Source organism: Lytechinus variegatus, chromosome 1, assembly GCF_018143015.1.
Source record: "Lytechinus variegatus isolate NC3 chromosome 1, Lvar_3.0, whole genome shotgun sequence".
Taxonomy (NCBI): Eukaryota; Metazoa; Echinodermata; class Echinoidea; order Temnopleuroida; family Toxopneustidae; genus Lytechinus; species Lytechinus variegatus.
In genome coordinates, this window is record NC_054740.1 from 67,551,734 (window position 1) to 67,572,052 (window position 20,319).

The window sequence follows — 20,319 nt, forward strand, 5'->3', positions numbered from 1 at the left end:
TGTATACATGCTTACAGCACATAGTCTGTTGTACTAATCAAGACTTTGAGAATCGTATATGCTTTCACAACATAGTATGACAAACGCCATTTTGAATGAGTATTTTCATGTTTAGCGTGATTATGTGATTATAAAAACAAAAAAGGCTACTCTGTACAAACAGAAAAAGTAATAATACAATTTTTACACCATTTAACTTCATATCCTATTTCAATATCTGTTTTACGTTGTTTCGTCTGGAACTAATATATAAATGTTTTCCCTTTAAAAGAATAATTTCAGTGGTATCATTCCCATTATGAGCTTCAGCTGTCGAAACACACGGTTTTGTAGAAGCATGATATGCATGGAATTAGATCAATTTGAATGGAATTTATTTGATTTAAAACTTTAATAAAATAATATGTAATAGCGTGGATAGAAGCATAGTGAATCGGCAATAATTGCTGAGTGATGTCACAAATGTTTAAATAAGTCAGAATTACAATCAAACACCCTTATTATCCCAAATAAGATACCACTTCAAGCACAAAGACACGTGTGATGTCAATGAAGATAATGACAAGCAGAGAGTAGGTTTTCATAAATTGAAGGAGCTCAAAAAAGAAGCTGCTTTGACAATAATGATAATAAATAGTAATAATGATAACAATAAAGAGATTAATAAATAATAATAATAATATTGATAATAATAAATACTAATAATGAATAATAATAATGATGATGATAATAATAACAATGATAACAACAACAATAACAATACAAAGATGGCACTACACGTACAGAGTGTAACATTCTACAACTGCTTACGAAGGGGAGCGCAAATCGCAATTCAAAAGTGGGTGCTTCTCATATTAACAGGAGAATAAAAACAGATAACATATTGACAACTGGGCGTTGTGGCGTGCGCCTGTAATCCAAGCTAAGTGGGGAAGAGGTTCGAGCCCTGGTCACGTCTTTCGGATGGTGACGTTAAAGGTCGGTCCCAGACGTAAATAATCATATCTGATTGACAAAACCCAAATACACACACACACACACACACACAAGAAGGGGACCACCCTCCCTGGATCCGCACTTGATAGTGATCTCGGAAACTAGAATCAATCATGGTTTGTGTATGTATGATCATGGACCTACCACTGGTCCATGATACGATCATCTGACCTTGTTTCAAAATATACAGTCTTTAACGCAGGATATGTTTTGTGCAAAATAATATCCTTTATGTGAACACATTTCTATTTTCGCAGAGGATTTTACATCCAATCTGAACTGCATTTTGCTGAACGACAGCATTGCCATATATATGATACTGCAGACATGAAATCTAATTAACAAGCATTTACAATCAACATGATCAATAGGCTATATGAATGAAAAACTGCTTGTATATAAGGTTCCGTTATCTAAAATCTGAAGGGCAGGCCGTATGTGGCAACAAAATTCGAAACAACATCAATTTAGAAGGGGGATTCGAATCCACAAGCTCCTGTTCATAATACAGGTTCTCTCCTAGCTAAGTCAGCATAACATGTTTCATTTAAAAAACAAGTCTCTCAAATATCTGGTTTATCAAATTGTCATTCAGATGTTGCATATTATACATGTAGTGGACAATGTTTCTTTAAAGTCATTGAGTCAATAACTGTTTCCTTACTCTTATCATATTTACTAAAACTATAACAGATGTGTCTTTGGCCTAAAACTTCAAGTTAATTTCATAAGCCAGCTTCTGTCTCCATTTTTTTTTCGCAAAATCAACGAAAATCAGTCTGAAATTGCTTTATGTCCCTATTCAATGTTAAGCTTCTTCATTCTTATTTCGCTTATAGTTTACAACCTGCAGTTTTTTTATTATTTTTTCTTAACATGAATCTCTTTGAGCCATGTTTGCAAAAAACTGAAGGCTTTAGATTGATGAAGCTATCGACAGGGCGGCACCAGAATTTTTAACCAAGTGTTGATTAAATGGATTTCCGAGCCCCGAGCTCATGAGCCATGGAGTTGTGAACATTACCCGTGCCTCTCCGGCAGATACTGAATATTGGAGGGGTAAAATTGATGCCTGTATATGCGAGATTCTTGTAGAACAGTCTACGAAGCTTTCTTCATCAAACTAAATTTTTTTCTGAACAAAGATGACTTATTACTTTTTAATCTACTTATGAAGTTAAGACACTTTAATTGAAAAAAAAAACTAGTGGGCCTACACTAATGTCGATAAATTAAAATCCCCAAAATGATATACTCTCTTTTCTGACGAATTGACTTATGCATCTATCCCCTATACACATGATATAACATTATATTTTTTCTACTACAGGAAGTACAGCTTTTTTAAAAATAAATATCTTAGAATCCAAGTTGTGACTTCATTGTTGTATGTCCAATACTCTACTTTTAAAATATCAATGCACAGATTTCAAACCATTTATATCTCCAAAGTGCCTGAGAAATTAAAATATCATTTTCACAATTTCACATGAATGTGGGTAAAGGTCTTGATGAGGTTATGTTATATTGTAATATTTCATGATAAAATACTATTTTGACGTAAACATACGCTACAGGCCTCTTCACCTCTTCCATCGTCTCTCCTTGCTATTCTTCGTACATTACTCATTTCACGCATCATGTTATTGTTTATTTCACATTTTTCTTCCCTCTTTTGGCCACTATCATTATTTTAATTATGTAATCTAATATCAATGAATAATTTGTTTTGAGGGGCCCACGATTTACAACCACAGCTTCACAGTGGACCTCTCCATTTCCAGCATGTTATTTTCAGCCACAAATATTCCATAATCCATATTAAGTTTCAAATGTATAATTTAGATTTAGATAGATGAATATATATTGTGTTACATGTTGCTTTATTACATTTCAATTGTTATAACTGTATTTATGATGGATTTTGTTTACTGTTTTGTTGGAAATGAGAAAAAATAAAACTGAAACCTCACAGACCACTGGAAAATTATTTTCACAAAAGATGAGCGCAAAGACATCGCTGTCACGCCTTCTACCTACTTGATTAAAACACAGGTGTGTATTAATTAACTGGGGCAGGTGTTGGGCCAATGACTGTATCACACACTTACACACCCTTCTAAAAATATATATTTTATATTGGAACCAAACACGAAAGCTTCATGCTTCATTCCACAAAATATGAAATACAGGAGCTATTTTCAGCCCGTTATTGATGTATTGTTTTAGCCATCCAACTGTTAGAGCAGCTGTCCTGTACTGTGAGGGGGGGGAGACGATATCATGAACAAATATAGGTGTGGTTATTGCAATTTTAATGATCTGGGGCAACGATATTGTTTTTAAAAATATGTCAAACTCAATAGGCCTTTGGCTAGGTTATAAAATCTCTTTCTCGCCATTTAACACTGCCATAGCCCGGTTATTAGAAAAGACAAATAACTAAAAGGGATCACAATACGAAATGTAATGAAAAAAAAACCTTTTGATTTCAGATCCATACTGATACGTCATTTCATTTGCATTATTCCATACAATAGAAAACTGTGTAAACATCACTAGCGTACCTACGGGGGGGGCACTCTGCCCCCCCCCCTGACGAGTCAGAACCCATGCAAAGGATGTATCCCTGCCCCCCCCCTGACGAGCGTGAAAGACCGTTTTTGCCCCCCCCCCCCTGACGAGCATGTAGACTTTTTTTTGCTTGTCAATTTTTTTGGCGGACGGTTTTGCCCCCCCCCTTGGAAATCCTAGGTACGCCACTGGTAAACATGCATACTTACCAAGATTTAATGCCTAATAAGCAGGCAAATTTACGCAAGTTTAAGTTTCATTATGCCTTTTCTCCATGTATTTCATGAAAATTCTATCTACTTGCTCTATCATGCATAATACTACTTACGTATATTGATCATGTTGATTGTAGGATTAATAAAACACATGCACAGTGGAAGAACTCATACATGCCTTCAAGAGAGTACTCTCTATTCAGACTATTGAATACTGTACACTCCTCAATAATTATTGTGCTTTTTTCCTATCTTAAATTTTTGTTTATTTCTCTTTAATATCTTGTTACTATTTGGAATAAATAGACCCCTAGCTTCGCCAAGATCGCTGTAAACTTTACGAAATCCCATTAAATTTCATGCGCGCGTGCTCCGATTAGTCTAGTACCCGTTAACTAGTTTAATTCTACGTTTCCATGGTAGCGAGTAATCTCTGAGGAGTTAAGTGTGTAAACTCCAGACCCTGCTATTACCATCTTCATAACTTAACAAGGTTAATTACTTGTTAACTCATCATCAAAACCTGAATACAGACTTTTTTCGATTAAACAATAATTGTCTTTAGCACCTTAAACAACGGTTGAAGGTCAAATTTAATGTAGCATATAGAGTGCAAGAATTCCGACTTGCAACTTCAAAGTTTCGAGGGCAAAAATGGAGACAGATATGCACTTCCTGTATAATCTCACAGTTTTAATTATTGGAAGCATTTATATTTTAGCTTTAAAAACACGAATCAAATATGCCACAAAATTTGACAATTCAAACTGCATTATTTCTAAATAAGCATGGTTAATGCATACTTTCAGTAATATGTGAAATGATAAAAAGAATGGGTCTTATATGAACCTATAATAGTTGGTCCCCAAATAGAAAGGAATGATATTTACGTTAGAACCATTCTGTTATATTCATAGAAAATTCAGTAGAGATTTTTTTAATAAAACATGGCTCAAGCTTTATTTACTTCCATACTCTAACGTTCCTTGTGAAACAATCCCTTTTCGCCTTGCTTTAGTCCTTTGTAGGTTTCAAACTTTGGTCAATCTGTATAATCAGACGCATATTTAGACCATAATGGCAAAATTTCCATAAATCTCTTTATGAAATTGTCACTTGATGAAGACATGTACTACAGACTTGATAACACCATGGATTACATCGTTGGTATTAAGTTAGGAAACTTTCCTTTCTACAAAGTCACAAGAGAACATGCATTATCAAAGATACACAGTTACAAGCATTTTGGGATTAGTAACTGCCTCTTTGACTGGAGACTGAAATGCTTGAAAATTTCTGAAAAAAGAGTAGCTTCTGCACCGACTGATAACCATTCGCACCAATTAGACATTCAATTCGGCTTGCTCAGCTGCCGTTCTACATAGACAAATCTGTCATTATCCAGACTCGAGTCTCGTCTTCGTGCTGAACGTCATGTGCCTCCGCCACTATAGAGCCACAGTCACAAGGAATGAGTGTTCCCCAGACCGACCAAAGTAAACACGTCATTTTCTAGGGCATTCCGTAGGTCGGTCTCGTCAATGTGACTGTCCTATAACAGCCTCTAAGAAACAACGAACTTGAACTGTGATAACCTCGTAATGAATTAAAGCTCAGTCAGAAGATTTTAGGATTAAGGCGAAATATTGTAAATCTTAGGAACAGTGGCGGCGCGAGAGGCATAGAGGTGGGCATTCTCCCCCCCCCCCCCTCATTGGAACCGTTGCCCCAGAAATGCCCCCAGAAATTTTGACAAATGAAGAACAATTGAAGATAATCTGCCTTTGCCCCCCCCTTCCTCTCTCCCCAACCATGCCAACATTTTCATTCGCTCTCCACTCGCCCCCTCCTCCCCCCCCTCTTTAAAGATCTAGTTGGCTGCTACTGCTAGGATGATATTATTAATATAATATTGTATCCTTACATTTTAACAATGTTATGGTTTTATAATGTAATGTTTTAACGTAAGTCTAAAGTGAAATACATAGGATGTCCCTTTTACTGCATTGAAAACCTAATGCTTCTTTCCCGTCTTTTAAAGAATAATGTCTGCAGTGTAGACATATTTCTTACATATTCATTATCCGTAATAAAAACAATAATCTATAAACATTCAGAGAAAATTGAAGTGAAATAAAAACATGATGAAATGGTCATTGTCAGGTCTTTTTGCAGTCTTTTGGAGATGTATGAGATGTGTGGGGCTTCGGGGTTATACTACAACTTTCAAATGTATATCATGAGAAAGGGGAAAAGGGAAAATTGCACATCCAAAACAAAACGGCAACGCAAACATTTTGGCAGTGAATTTTCTTTGCTCTTATAGCTACCAACCATTTCAAAACTAACCACATCCAAAACTGGGGAAATGTATAATCGAATTATAGCTGAGCCTGAAATGGAACATGATCTTCAAGTATAGTTTTGATATGAAAAATATGAATGATCTTTACCCTTACGCTTACAACCAATGAACACACACCCGCATACGCCCTCGCACGCAGCCCCCCCCCCCCTTCGCCCACACACACATATATTCAAAACGCTTCAGTGATTTATTTCAAAGGCCATACTTAAAAATAATGAGAGGCCCTAAAAAATCGTTTTTCCAATTTGGAGATAAGAAAAGCTTTAAACCAGTGTTGAAATACTCGATATGTCTATTTTTGTAAATGAATAGGTCGTTTTCAGTTCGATATAGCGAGGGAAATTTAGGTACTTCCTTCATTTGCATTAATTAAGTTGCTATTTACTTGTTTGCAATTTTATTTTACAGTGCTTGTAAATTGCCTATTTTTATTAATATAAATTAATTATCTCATCCGTCAGATATGGTATTAGATTTAGGATAACAAATTAATTATCCAATAATTTTGCTATTGAAATCATTGAGAGCGTTCATATGGCCTCCTTTTGGTGGCAATGTATCAAGACAATAATATATCGTCGTCATTCAAAGTCAAATAGGGTAAATTATCAATTAAAAGTTGGCCATATTTTGCCAAGATTTGTATCTATTTTCGTCAACGTGAAATGTGAGTGTTGGCAGATAAATTAGCTCGTGATGAAGTCGTGATTATATGCAATGCCAACTTTTTCCTTCGAAAATTTAATTTAAATTCTAAGAAATTGTAGGATTTAGTACTTAAACATGAATGAATTTTGTATAGATATGTTCAAATTAAACAATTTAATAAATGAATAAACAAATGCATGGAAGTGATAAACTATCAAACACACAATTAAAAAACATCGATTAGTAGTTAAATTGACAAGTTTATGAATAAATTAAATGATTAAATCAATAGGAAAAGGATCGAACAATTTTTCATTTATTAAATGGATTGAGTAAATCAAGGTACATGTATATAAAAGCTTAAGTAGCATTATTTTTCAGTTATATTCTAGAATTGAATTTACATAAAGAGTTCTAAAATAGCGTTCATTTCATGTTTAGCATGAATGTTTAAAGAACTAAAATGTTTCATATGGATTGACAAAAAAAATCACCATAGTGTAATAACGTCTGAGTAAATAAAATGAAATTAAATTTGGTGTGAGAATAAAACTTTAATTTCATCAATTTTTTATTTCATTTCCGATCAGACGCTCAGGTATCAAAAGATGTCGATGTCAAAAGTATTTTTAAAGACTACAAACTGATAAACATGCGAATCACTTCAAACCTATCAGAGACATTGAATCCTTACAGACTTGATAAATTATAATAAAAAAGAAATATTCTAAATTAGTTTTTTATTTATTTTCATCTCTTTCATTTGGTGTTGTAACGATAAACAATATCAACTGACCTTATTGTTTATTCAACCACAGAGTAGATTTACAATCTGATGGCTTCGTAGGTTTCCCTCACAAGAATCTACTCATTAACGGAGGCAATAAGTGACGATCTTCGTTTTTCTTTATTATTATTTTTTTTTCCTTTCTACAATCTTGATTTCAAGCCCATAATTGAGATAATGGCTCATCAACAGAGCTAAATATAAATCGATTTTTTTTGACCTGGTTGTGTCACTTATAATTTGTGTCCGGTGGGAATTAGCATCATCGGACGGTTGCAAATGTTTTCACACTCACTACATCGAGCAATGTCCGATATTTTTTTTCTAATGGTATTACTCACGATACAATGGGGCCGTCATCAACAAGGTCTTTAGATCCCAAAATCAGTGGCATGCAGGGAAATTTACCTTCATAATCAGGTTGGCAAAATCCATGAGCGGTGCCTAGGAGGTGACGTGATGATAAGGGAGATACATGTGATTTGATTACTATGTTTGTTTGGCCTTTATTGATTCTTTGCATTTTTTTTGGACGATGTCTTCCAAGTTATAATATCACCAAATACGATAGTAACGCCTCATAAAATCTTATCATATCATGAATTGGGATTCGCTTTAAGGCGGTCTCTATATATCTGCAATTTATGATTGAAATTTTTGAATGAAACTAATAAAATGCATAATAATGATAATGATGAAATCGATAAGCAGCGATTGAATATCAATTAAGATGATAATTAAAAAAAAATTGTGCAAAGGAAACCCTTTCCATAATCGCATGAATTTTGACGGTTCTAACTCCGTTCATTCGAGGTATATATAGAGCAAAGTTAACTCTCCCCCAAACTAATGCCTATACTCGACAATAAGCTTGCATGTATCTTTAAATATCAACATTTGGCAAATAATCATGTTCATATTCTCCATGCCTCTGAAGAAATGCCCTTGAAAGGGGCTGTGCATTTCCCATGATGAATTAAAATGTAAGTACTGTATTGATAAACAAGCGACATGACACATAGATCCTGACGGGGTATCAGTTTGTTATTTATGTGACGATTCGTCATATTTGCCGAGTTTCCTTGATGAGTAAAAATCAATTCTCAAGCAGATTTCTTCCTTTGAGTTGCATCTTTAAATAAATTCACAAGTTGCTTATTTTCTACATGAAATATAATTTGAAAAAATAATAATTTGAATTTTATGACTTGATAGAATTTCATTATTTTGTCAATCTGTATGTTTGAATGGCTTTCGATTTTTATTTGATATTCTTATGTGATTTTTCGTTTATTTAATCATTTGCTCATTAATTCATTTATTCATTTCGTATTTATTAATCATTCATATATCTATCTCTTTATCTAAATTCACGTATAATTTCTTTCCCTAAAACAGATTTTTATAATATTTACTAAGAGTAATCATTTTATGTGGTCGTTTTGTGAATTGGTGTTTGAAATTGGAAAAAGGGTTAACCCGCCTGTAACTCGCTTGGCTGAAAACTCCATTTTGAATGGCGGAAACTGAAAAATTGTTCAAGGCCTCCTCAAAAAAGAAAGCAGAGTCGGTGCGGATAAGTACAGAATGCCACCCACGCCCTTTCAAATTACTATACTCTACAACTCTAAATTGACTAGAAACCTAATCTTCTGGCATAGAATATCCAGTGATAATTCATAGTTGTTTGTCAAAATGAAAATACATTGTCTTAAAAAAGTGATATCTTTATTTCGACAAGAATCTCATCATGAATGTTATTAGGAAAAGATAAAGCATTGTTTTAGAGCTTACCTTTTATGTAAAGTTGTCACCTGCGTGGATCATGTGTGAGACCATTCATTATCAACACATTCCTACCTACAATTTTTTTTTTAAAGAGAGCAGTGGACTTATCTTTCACATTCCACATCATATAGTAAATTAATCTGAAAACTAAATAGGAAACTTCGTGCTAACATATGTTAAACATATATCTCTATAGCGCTGCGAAAGCATTTAGATATCATCATTTGACTTTCCGTTTCATTTGCTGTCACTCCATTTTCTTTTGGTCAGACATTTCTAAGGATTTTGAACAGAGTACTGTACTGCACATGCTGAAAGTTCATTTCATGTATCACGTTGCTTCGGTGATCTGGGGCTAGATAGCATGGTGTACGGAAAGTTTCTAGTGACCAAGAAAGGAAGTCTGTCTTCGGCAAGGAGAGAGAAAAATGTTGACTTGTCATTTCTCGTTGGTGAAAACCATTCGACTTCCCAGGGTATCAGATAATTACCTGTGGAAAACACGTGCATCTTAGTAGGAAAAACAGATCTTTATGTACCCCTCTTTTTAGAGCTCTGCCAGCTTTTTCTCATCTAACTTCCACAGTACGAGCTCTCCCATACTCGACCCTCGTGTATACGAGTTAGTGAAGTAGATTCCCATTGCTATTCTAAAATATTTCGACTCATTCAAAGAACTCGGCAGCAGCCGTTATTCAAGTTCAAATTAAATTATCAAACCAATATGAAAATTATAAATCAATTAAAAGGCATGTATATATAGGCCTATAGCCAAATGGTTAGGACCAGAAGAGAAGTCGAAACTCGTTTTTCAAAAATTGCACTTTACATTAAATACATAACGGAATAATTACAAAGACAATTTTTTATAAAGAAATAGAAACAAGTAAAAGATCATAAAATACGTACACATTCAAGAAGCAATTACGATGCAGGGACCCATGCAAACATACCGCATACACACACACCCTCACACACGCAACCGACGCACACCTCCTCACACACTCAGAGCAAGATCCTATATTTCATTAAGTAGTTTGTTTTAAGTTTCTTTAATCTACTGTAGATGGTGTAGCACTATCCTGGATTGAATTCTGTTATTTATTCCAATATTTGATACAACTGGAGGAAAGAGAGATTGCAAATTACCGCATGAATTAAACAACACAACTGCGAGAAGCTAGGAGCGGGAATTTTACTCATATTGTTAGCAAAATAATAATGGCCGCACTCCTTGCTTTTAATGAACGTCGTCAAAACATTTTGTTACTTTCAACAATTACATAATCCATGCATATGGAATCTTAAGATATATGTAAGGAAGGTGTGTCTATTTTGTTTATAGAAAGACCTGTCTTAAAAATGATACTCGACTGTATCAGTGTGTTATAAAGTTAAAGGGATAGTATTCAATTCGTCACATTAATTCTTATACATGACCAATGCCATTTTTCCTGAATTCAATGGTGAAAAGACAAAATGACAATATCTGGACAGAGATTTAATCCCTGTCATGCCTGTTGTATCTGCAAAAGAGGTATGATATTTTACAAAAGGGTAGTAAGATCCTTCATTTTTAATCAAATAAGTGACAAATTTACCAATATGTCCGCGTCTGCTAGAAAGAATTTTATAATTTTACCAAATTCCTATTTCAGACATACCGGTACTTTCACTCATACCAAAAATATTTCTTGACTTCCATCTTCCCTTGCATGTACACACTTCAGAGGTCTCATTCTGACATTCTCGGCTTATATCTCCACTATGCAGGTTTTCCAGCTAACATCGGTGGGACATGCACGCCAGAACAGACTTGCAGTGGCCAATGTCCATGGACAGAAGGAAATAGCGGGCGCCCTCCACTCTGCTTCTGTGACCAAGATTGTCCATTCTTCAACGATTGCTGCAAAGACCACACCCAGTGCAGTCGCTACAGGACTCACGTTAGTGCTATCCACTCACAAACACCCTCAATTACAAGCACAAATGTTACATACAGCTGCGTCAGGGTGCGGAACTTCGTCGACAAAAAGGAGTGGCAGATCATCAGTGCCGGAAGGCCAGTCGAAAAGCTGCAATATGGATATTACATTATTGCATCTTGTCCTACAAAGATGTCTTCAGACACTGATAGGAACTATCGCAAGATGTGTGAAGATGAAAACCGCGACGTCATATTAAATACACCTGTCTACGACCATCAGGGACTCACGTATAAGAATATGTTTTGCGCTCTCTGTAATGGCTTGAGCATACAGAATATTAAATCCTGGAACGTTGAGTTTTCCAAATGCAATTCATCATTTAACAGTACTGGGTTATGGACAGTAAACTCCGAAATAGGGACTTCGGGTACGTTTACAAAGTGGGTGTCACTTGCAACAAAATACTGCGATGTAACTGTGACTGAACCAGCCAAAGCGAAACCCCTCCGCCGGTGCTTTCCAAATCTTGTTTCTAATTGTCCGAGTAGTTTCTTTGACCAGCGGATTAGGACTTTGTGTCGGAGATACCAGTCTGTAATAGCAGCAAATGGAATCTACTACAGGAACAAGTACTGCGCTCAGTGTAACCTAGGCGTCGAAGTGCGATGCAACATTGTGCGGTATGACCCACCTCAAATCAGATTTTACTCACTGAGGATAGTAGCCGACTTCTCAAAGGGTGACTATTACGTTATAAATCACGAGGGAGAAAGATCGCTGGGATTCCCACCTTGTCCCAATCAGGATCAAATCTTTGACATCTTTCTTGAGAAATGTCGTGTAGTCAATTGCGCAAAGGGATATCTTACCCCATTTGGTGACTGTATCAAGATTCCCTCGACGATTCCAACATCATGTGGACCATTCAGGAATACAAAGAGTGTTCGTATCGAAACTCAGATATCCAACAAGTTTGACTTCAGATCTAACGAGTGCTCTGATATGATAGACTGGTGGTTGACATGTGTTTCAGAAGTCCAGAGAGTGCGCTTATCCTTCACTTTGAATGATCTTGTGGGGGAATGTTCCGTTGACAATATTTACAAGATAGCTAATATGTCAATCACTACCACGAACAGCAGCGACCCAAGGGTGTCGACATCATTATTGGGTCTTATCAATACCTTCAAATCTCAACTGGAAATCCAGTCATTACCATGCCAAACCTTAAACGTAGATTTCCAACAAGGGTGCTTGTCTCTTCATCGTGACCTCATCGGGGCGGGAAAATGTCGAGACGTCACCATGAACTCTTCCCGATCAGTAGAATTCAATGTCACTGAAAACCAGACGAGTGTTCCAACAAATCTTAACGTTAGCTACCAGGCAAAGATTCTTCAGAATCTTATATATGTAACGAGTTTCACGGAAACAGGTACCCAGGTACATACGAGGCAAAGAGTTATGGCATGCAACCGTTTAGCGTTGGATCATGTGCCTTGTCCAGTAGACTCGGCGCCTTATAGTGACTTCATAGTCGTTCCTGTAAAAAACGGCCGGGAACGACTTAAATACCTGCCGACGGAGAAAATCATCAAAGCTAATCAATATGAGATTACAGCAAATGGAACAGTCTTGGTGTGCCACGGTGTCCTGGGGAATACTTCGGCGTCCATATCCGAAGAAAGGATACCTATCTTCAGTTTTTCTTCTGCAGAGATCCTTGTCAGTTGCTTCGGATTAGGGCTTTCCTTGATAAGCATGCTCATTACTTTCACAACCTACTTAGTGTTTCCCTCCATGCGGAACCTTCCTGGTAAGACCGTTATGTCTCTCATTGTTGCTCTTTTCGTAGGTCAAGGGTTGTTCCTCTTCGGGGTTGGTGAGACACAGAACGATACAATCTGTACCGTGATAGCCATCATTCTGCACTACGCTTGGCTCAGTGCCTTCACCTGGACCAATGTTCTTGCTTTTCACCTGTCACAGAGCCTAGGAACAAGAGCAGGCTCCATGAGGAAGCGTTTCGTGATGGGCTCCAAGATCTACAAGACATTCCTTTTGTACTGCGCCTATGGCTGGGGAGCACCTCTCGTTGTTGTTCTAGTTAGTGTCGCGGTTGATTTCTGGAGCAATGCAGATTTCCAGTACGGGACCATAGCGAGCTGTTGGATTACTGGAGGTCTCGCGAACCTTTTAGCCTTCGGAGTACCCGTTGGCTTGACGTTGCTGGTCAACGTTGCTATGTTCACTAACATTGTAAGTGGGTTCCTCTCAAGAAGAACGCCGAGAAGTGGTCTGGAAGACGAGAGAAGGAGAAGGAGAAAAACGAGAAGAGATACGATGGTCTCATTCAAGGTCCGTGATCAGAATGTTTGTCATAACGTTGCAGCTCTATCTTTTGTAGCTACATTTTCTGAATGTGACGGGTTGATAATATCAAGCTCTCTCTTCCAGGTCTGAATATTAAATATAAAAGGGAGTAAGAATTCGTATAACCCTAGTTTTTTAAAATACAGGATATTCCTAGATGGGCAAGATAATGATGTCAGTACGTTGGTTTGAGACGAAGATGCCTATATCTTTTGTAAAATCATTATCCATGATTATAAATTACCTTTATTCTAGCCTCATGTTAACATTTCATCCAAAAAATAATGCTCATTTGGACTGCTTTGATCGGTTAATACCAAACTCCTTTATTGTGTAGTTATTGCTTGTGTTATCTTCGACGCCGAGTTTCTCATATTAATTTTACCAGGAAAAATCGTAAATGTACAGGATGTTTCCCTTTTAGTAACATACGACACAATGATTTATGAAACCAATCGTATTCATGCAGTGATATGTCACGTAGAATTACAAGTTAAATATACAAAAAAGTAAAATATAATCTTTGTAAAAATAACATCTTTGTAAAAATACCAACGGACTATTGTGTTTTTACGTTAATTGCAGTGCATCTTTCGTATAGTGTTCGATAATTACTGTTTTTATACGCTTTATTTTAACAGTGTACATTTGTCAATGCTCTGTATTCTGTGTCCTCAGATCGCCTTATTAATGGGGTTCACTTGGCTATTCGCCTACATCGCCGCTTGGGCAGCTATAACGGTTCTCTGGTATGTCTTCATCTTGTTAAATAGCCTTCAAGGTGTCTACATCCTAACCGCATTCACCTGTAATAGAGGCACGTGTAAACTCTGGAGCACAAAAGTGAACAGGTAATTCAAATTAGTAGGTGATTACACTATAGGCTTCATGCCAAATTGGACTTATCCATTGATTTTGGAGTGCCTTATTGGTTTGGGAAAAAGCCGACGTTATGTTATAACGCTGTCATTGTCCCGGGTCATTGTATGGCCTTTTTGGAAATAAAACAATATCCCACGAAGGATTTCGAGATACACCCTTATGAATCATTACCATGACGTATACCAGACAGGCATTCTTTCACCTTTGGTCAAAAGATTTATCTGGCGGCGCTATTGCATCTTTAAGAATGAGATGATGACAGCTCACGATAAAGATAAAGAAATCGACATAAAGGCAAACTTAACATTTTTTAAAATAAGATTGAGACTTGAATTTTCAATTCAATCGAAATAATCTTTTTACCCTTTTCTTTCTTTCCCACTGTTTGTGCGTATGTTTTGTGGTTCTTTCCCTCTATTTCTTTACTCTCCGTTCAGTCTTAAACTCAGATAACTTTTGAGTGCGTACGTTCAAAATTATGGTAGCAATCTGTATTTGTATTTTTCTCTCCCCTTCGTCATGTCATCTTCTTCTTTGACCAACTACCATCCGTCGCCATCCTACCCCCTTCCCATTCCAGATTCCGTGAGAGATGTTCCAAGATGGTGACACGTACTACCAACAATTCGAGTGGGCATCACCGGTGCATACGGGAAGATGGGAGTCGCGATGAACTCAGCGGTGACATCTGCCAGGGCGAAGAAGCTATGGAAGAGTGCAAGTTAAAATTGAAATGCAATGAAGATGCAGAACCTGACGCAGACATTGATGGAGCTCCTGAATTATCAATCACACCAGTGTGATCAATGACTTGGCCTTTCGGGTTTCATCGGTCGTCAGCCTTGCAGTTGGACAGTATAGGACTGCACCGTGAAAAAGATCAAAAGTACTGTTTCCAAAGAGAAGCGATGATACGGTATAGAATGAGCACTTCCATTGACGAGTGGATACCATGCGCGACCATGGGGTCTCGAAAAGCACCCCCGGGGGGGCCACTTCCATTGACGAGTGGATACCATGCGCGACCATGGGGTCTCGAAAAGCACCCCCGGGGGGGGGGCCCACTTCCATTCACGAGTGGATACCATGCGCGACCAAGGGGTCTCGAAAAGCACCCTAAACACGTAATTTCCATATTCTGAAAATGAACCCCTTAACAAGTATTGGCGTGTGAAACCCTACCCTTAACAAGTATTGGAGACAAAAACGATACTCTTGGCAAATATTCCCTGAAATGAACCCCTAAACAAGTACAAGAATGTTTTATTGTTACGGTTCCTTCGGTCGTCGGCTTTACCTTATTTGGTTTAGTACGACCCCACTTCTACACCTCGCGCAAATCGGACTCTAAACACGAAGTGTTGGGGCAAAAATGACATCCTTTATAAAACATTTTAATTTTGTTTTATCATCCCCACAAATTAGACCCTAAACACGTAATTTTCCTAGCGAAATAGATACCCTTTTTTCATTATTTTTGTGTTTTTGGCACCCTTATCACGTTACGTACGTAACGTGCCCTATCGTGAAAAAGACATCCTTTTTACGTGTTTTTGGGGTCGCGCATGGTATCCACTCGTCAATGTAAGTGGCCCCTCCGGGAAAGCACCCTAAACAAGTATTTTCCATACTCTAAAAATGCACACGTTCACAAGTATTGGCGTGTGAATCCCTACCCTACGCTTAACAAGTATTGGAAACAAAACGATATCCTTGGCAAGTATTCCCTGAATTGAACCCCTAAACAATGTCACAGACGTCGGTTTTACCTTCACATATATCATTGGGTTAAGTACGGCCCCACCTCACACACATCGCGCAAATCGGACTCATAATAAAACACTCCTGTTGGCATGGTTGGGGCAAAAAGTACATCCTATATAAAACATTTTGGTCTTTTTACAGTTCACCCTCGCAAATTTGACCCTTAACACGTGAGCTTTCCTAGCGAAATAGATACCCGTTGTTCATTATTTTAGTGTTTTGACATCCTTAATACGTTACGTACGTGAGTGCCCTATCTTGAAAAAGACATCTGGTTTACGTGTTTTTTTTTGGTGGCGCATGGTATCCACGCCTCGGTGTAAGTGCCCTGTTACACCCACAAATGTAATAATCGCCCACAAATGTAATAACGCCCACAAATGTAATAACACTTTACCCACAAATGTAATAACACTTTACCCACAAATGTAATAATTTTTGATCGCCCACAAATGTAATAACACTTTACCCACAAATGTAATAACGCCCACAAATGTAATAACACTTTACCCACAAATGTAATAATGCACTTTACCCACAAATGTAATAATGACTTTACCCACAAATGTAATAAATTTGAAGTGATTTTTGGCGAATTCGTTCTAAACTAATATCCTATAGTAATGCGTTCAAAGAGCACAAAAGTTCAAAGTCTTTTTTCCAGACCCGGTTAATGAAATATTACAGTACAAGTCCAAGTCTTTTTCCAGACCCGGTTTTTCAAAATTATAATATACGTCCAAAGTATTTTTACCAGACCCGGTTGTTTCAAAATTATAATATACGTCCAAAGTCTTTTTTCCAGACCCGGTTAATTCAAAAATTATAATGCAAGTCCAAAGTCTTTTTTCAGACCTGGTCGTTTCAAAAGTTATAATATACGTCGGTGAGGGGGTAAAGACAACACTCTAAGCCCAAGCATTTTAAGTGGGTTTAATTTTGAAGATTGGTCTCAGCTATCATTTTTTTTTCAATATTTCTTTATCTTTTAAATAACCGGGTCCAGACGAAAGACTAAGCATAATACTCGTGTTATTCCACAAGAATAAGAATATGAGTCTTTTGTTTTTAGGATTGTTTAAATCATTTTTAAATCACCGGGTCTGGAATAAAGACAACGCTCTAAACATGTGCTTTTCTACATGCATGGTCTTAATTTGGAGGATTGTTGGTTCTTAGATTCGTTGTTGGGGGTTGAGTTTTATTGATTTTTTATTCCTGAAATAATTGTGTCTGGAGGAAAGTCGATCTTCGACAATCGGTCTTCATGTTGTTCCACAGTAATTAGATTATTGGGTATTCGTTTTAGAATATTTGTAAAAATTATTTTATTTTTCAAATAGTAACCAAGTCTGGAGAAAGGATGTCTGCTTTACCCACGCGTTAGTAGGGGTAGTAGTATTATTTAAAAAAAGACATATTTTTACTGGGTGAAACTTTGGAAATTTGGTCTTAGATTTGAAGTTTTTCAGTTACTTTTTTTTAATAGCCGGGTCTGGAGGAAAGAGTACGTTTTAAAACTCGTGTTATTCCACGAGAATAAGAATATAAGGTCTTATGTTAGAATATTTTTTTCGTAACTGTTTTAGTACTGCAACTAGAGAACACTCTAAACCTCTTTTAAAACAGGTTCTTAGGTTGAAGGTTTGTTTGGTCTTAGACTTTGATTTTTTTAATTCTTACTATTAGCGTTTTTTTTTTTGGAAGAAAAAAATGGTCGGGCTGAAAGACTACGCTATATCCAGCATTAATAAGATTATGGGGTCTTTATACTGTTTTTAAACTGTTATTCATGTTTAAATAACAGGTAACCGGGTCTGGAGAAAAGACTACGCTTGATTCTCAATTTAATCTTAGTGCATATATTCACAATATACACCGTATAAGTTGAAACAACAACAAAGACATTAATTCCACCAGTTTTAATTAACTGGGTCTGGAGAAAAGACTAAGCTCGATTCCCATTTTTTCCACAGGAATATCATTATCGTATCTTAGTTTGGACTTATATTATAAATTTTGAAATAACTGGGTCTGGAAAAAGACTTTGGACTTTTATTATATTTTTTTAAACAACCGGGTCTGGAAAAAAGACTTTGGACTTGTACTTTGATGTTTTATTAACCCGGTCTGAAAAAAAGACTGCACTTTTGTGCTATATGAACGCATTACTATAGGATTTTAGTTTAGAACGGATTCGCCAAAAATCCCTTCAAATTTATTACATTTGTGGGTAAAGTCATTATTACATTTGTGGGCGATCAAAAATTATTACATTTGTGGGTAAAGTGTTATTACATTTGTGGGCGTTATTACATTTGTGGGTAAAGTGTTATTACATTTGTGGGCGTTATTACATTTGTGGGTGTAACAGCCCCCCCCCCCCAGATGAGGCCACAGCTAGATGGACTGAGCCGCCAATCGCTAGGAACCGTAAGACACTATTATTTACCGGTGATCTTTTGTCTACGTAGTATTAGAAACCATAATTGTCAGTATGATATTTCCAAGTTATTTTTGAAAGAAAGGATCAATGTGAATCCGGAAGTGATCAATAAGGAACGGGGTTGCAGTGGTAATATACAAGTAGACAATTAGGTATATATTGGTTGACGTTGAACGTGACAGTGATGATGATAAAAATGATGGCGATAAAGTTGATGACAACTTGATGATTATGAAATGTAGACCAGAATGTTTCTTAATGATCTTACATCCTCCAAAAAGTACACACACAGCCATCGATGTAGGGTCAATTGTAATGTTCTGCAGAAAACTTTGGTGAAGAAATTGAATGTTGCCAAATAATGTCATCATCAAGAACACCGAGAACGAGAACAAGAAGTTGTTTAGATATCTTTACACTGAAATCAAGTTTCAATCAGAACAGAAATGTGAATTGGAGATGAGGGAAATATATTACATTTCAACGTCTATATAAAATGCAGTAGAGTTTTCTTTACCTTGTACTAGAAAAATATCACCTGAATGCTATATTCATATGTAACTTTTGGTGTAAACTACAGTAACATGGTTTCAATAGAAAAGTTTTGAATAAAAACAAATAAGTTCACTAGAAAATTGTTAGTATCATGAGTCACGACGTTTTAATTATTTAAAATGTTTACTAATATTGTTTAACTAAGAAGTGGTGAGGTGCTATAGATTCATGATTTTGATCATTACCCTGATGGTAAATTTTCTGAGAGAGTCCTCAAACATTGTGTAGTAATGAACTATTATTTTCTAATACCTCGCATTTCAAATAGTGCAAAAGTATATTGAATGGATTGAAAGAATCAACATATCATGGGCCAAACTTTTATGTGCTTGATCGACCTTATGTTAATCCAATTAAAGGCTACGTACCCATAAAATTAGGAATAACAATATGATGGCACAAAAAATGTATACCGGTATATGAATATCTTTAATATGAATATCTTTGATGGATTGTTTATTATAAGTTTACTGATGAGAACCGACAAATGCTGACTCGTGCTACCTTTTTTTAAATATGCGAAACAAATAAATGAATTAATGTACTATATTTTTAGGATACAGTGTCGGGGCTTGTGTCATCACATCGCGTCCGGTCGGGCAATCACTTGACCCGACTTTTCGAGAAAAGGGCCCCCTAAATTCTCATAAGGTCGGGGCCAATTTTTTACCCGCAACTAGGTATAATTTGGCTAACAAATTTCACAAACATCGGCCGGAAAATTTGATCGGAATATTCGTATATTGACTGAAAATTTTTAACAGCGTCGGGTAAACTGGCTCCGACCTTGCGAGAATTTAGGTGGTCCCTTTCTCGAATGGTCAGGTTACCTAATTGCCCGACCGGACGCGACAACCTGATGCGATGACGCAAGCAGTCAGCGTTATATGCAAATACATCCTCATATTACCCCCCCCCCAAAAAAAAGGTTATACATTGAATGAATGGTAACCCCTTTGGAACGACAATGACCATGGTTACTACTACTTCTACTA

The 20,319-nt window shown here is 36.6% G+C and overlaps 1 protein-coding gene across 1 annotated transcript; it reads left to right on the top strand.

The window, feature by feature from the left end:
• The first annotated feature begins 10,059 nt into the window (after nt 1–10,059).
• Nucleotides 10,060–15,531, top strand: LOC121420591 (adhesion G-protein coupled receptor G6-like). The gene is made up of 3 exons (XM_041615257.1): nt 10,060–13,662; nt 14,356–14,528; nt 15,140–15,531. The coding sequence occupies exons 1-3, from the start codon at nt 11,092–11,094 to the stop codon at nt 15,360–15,362; spliced, it is 2,967 nt and encodes a 988-aa protein (XP_041471191.1). The 5' UTR covers nt 10,060–11,091; the 3' UTR covers nt 15,363–15,531.
• Nucleotides 15,532–20,319: the final 4,788 nt, after the last annotated feature.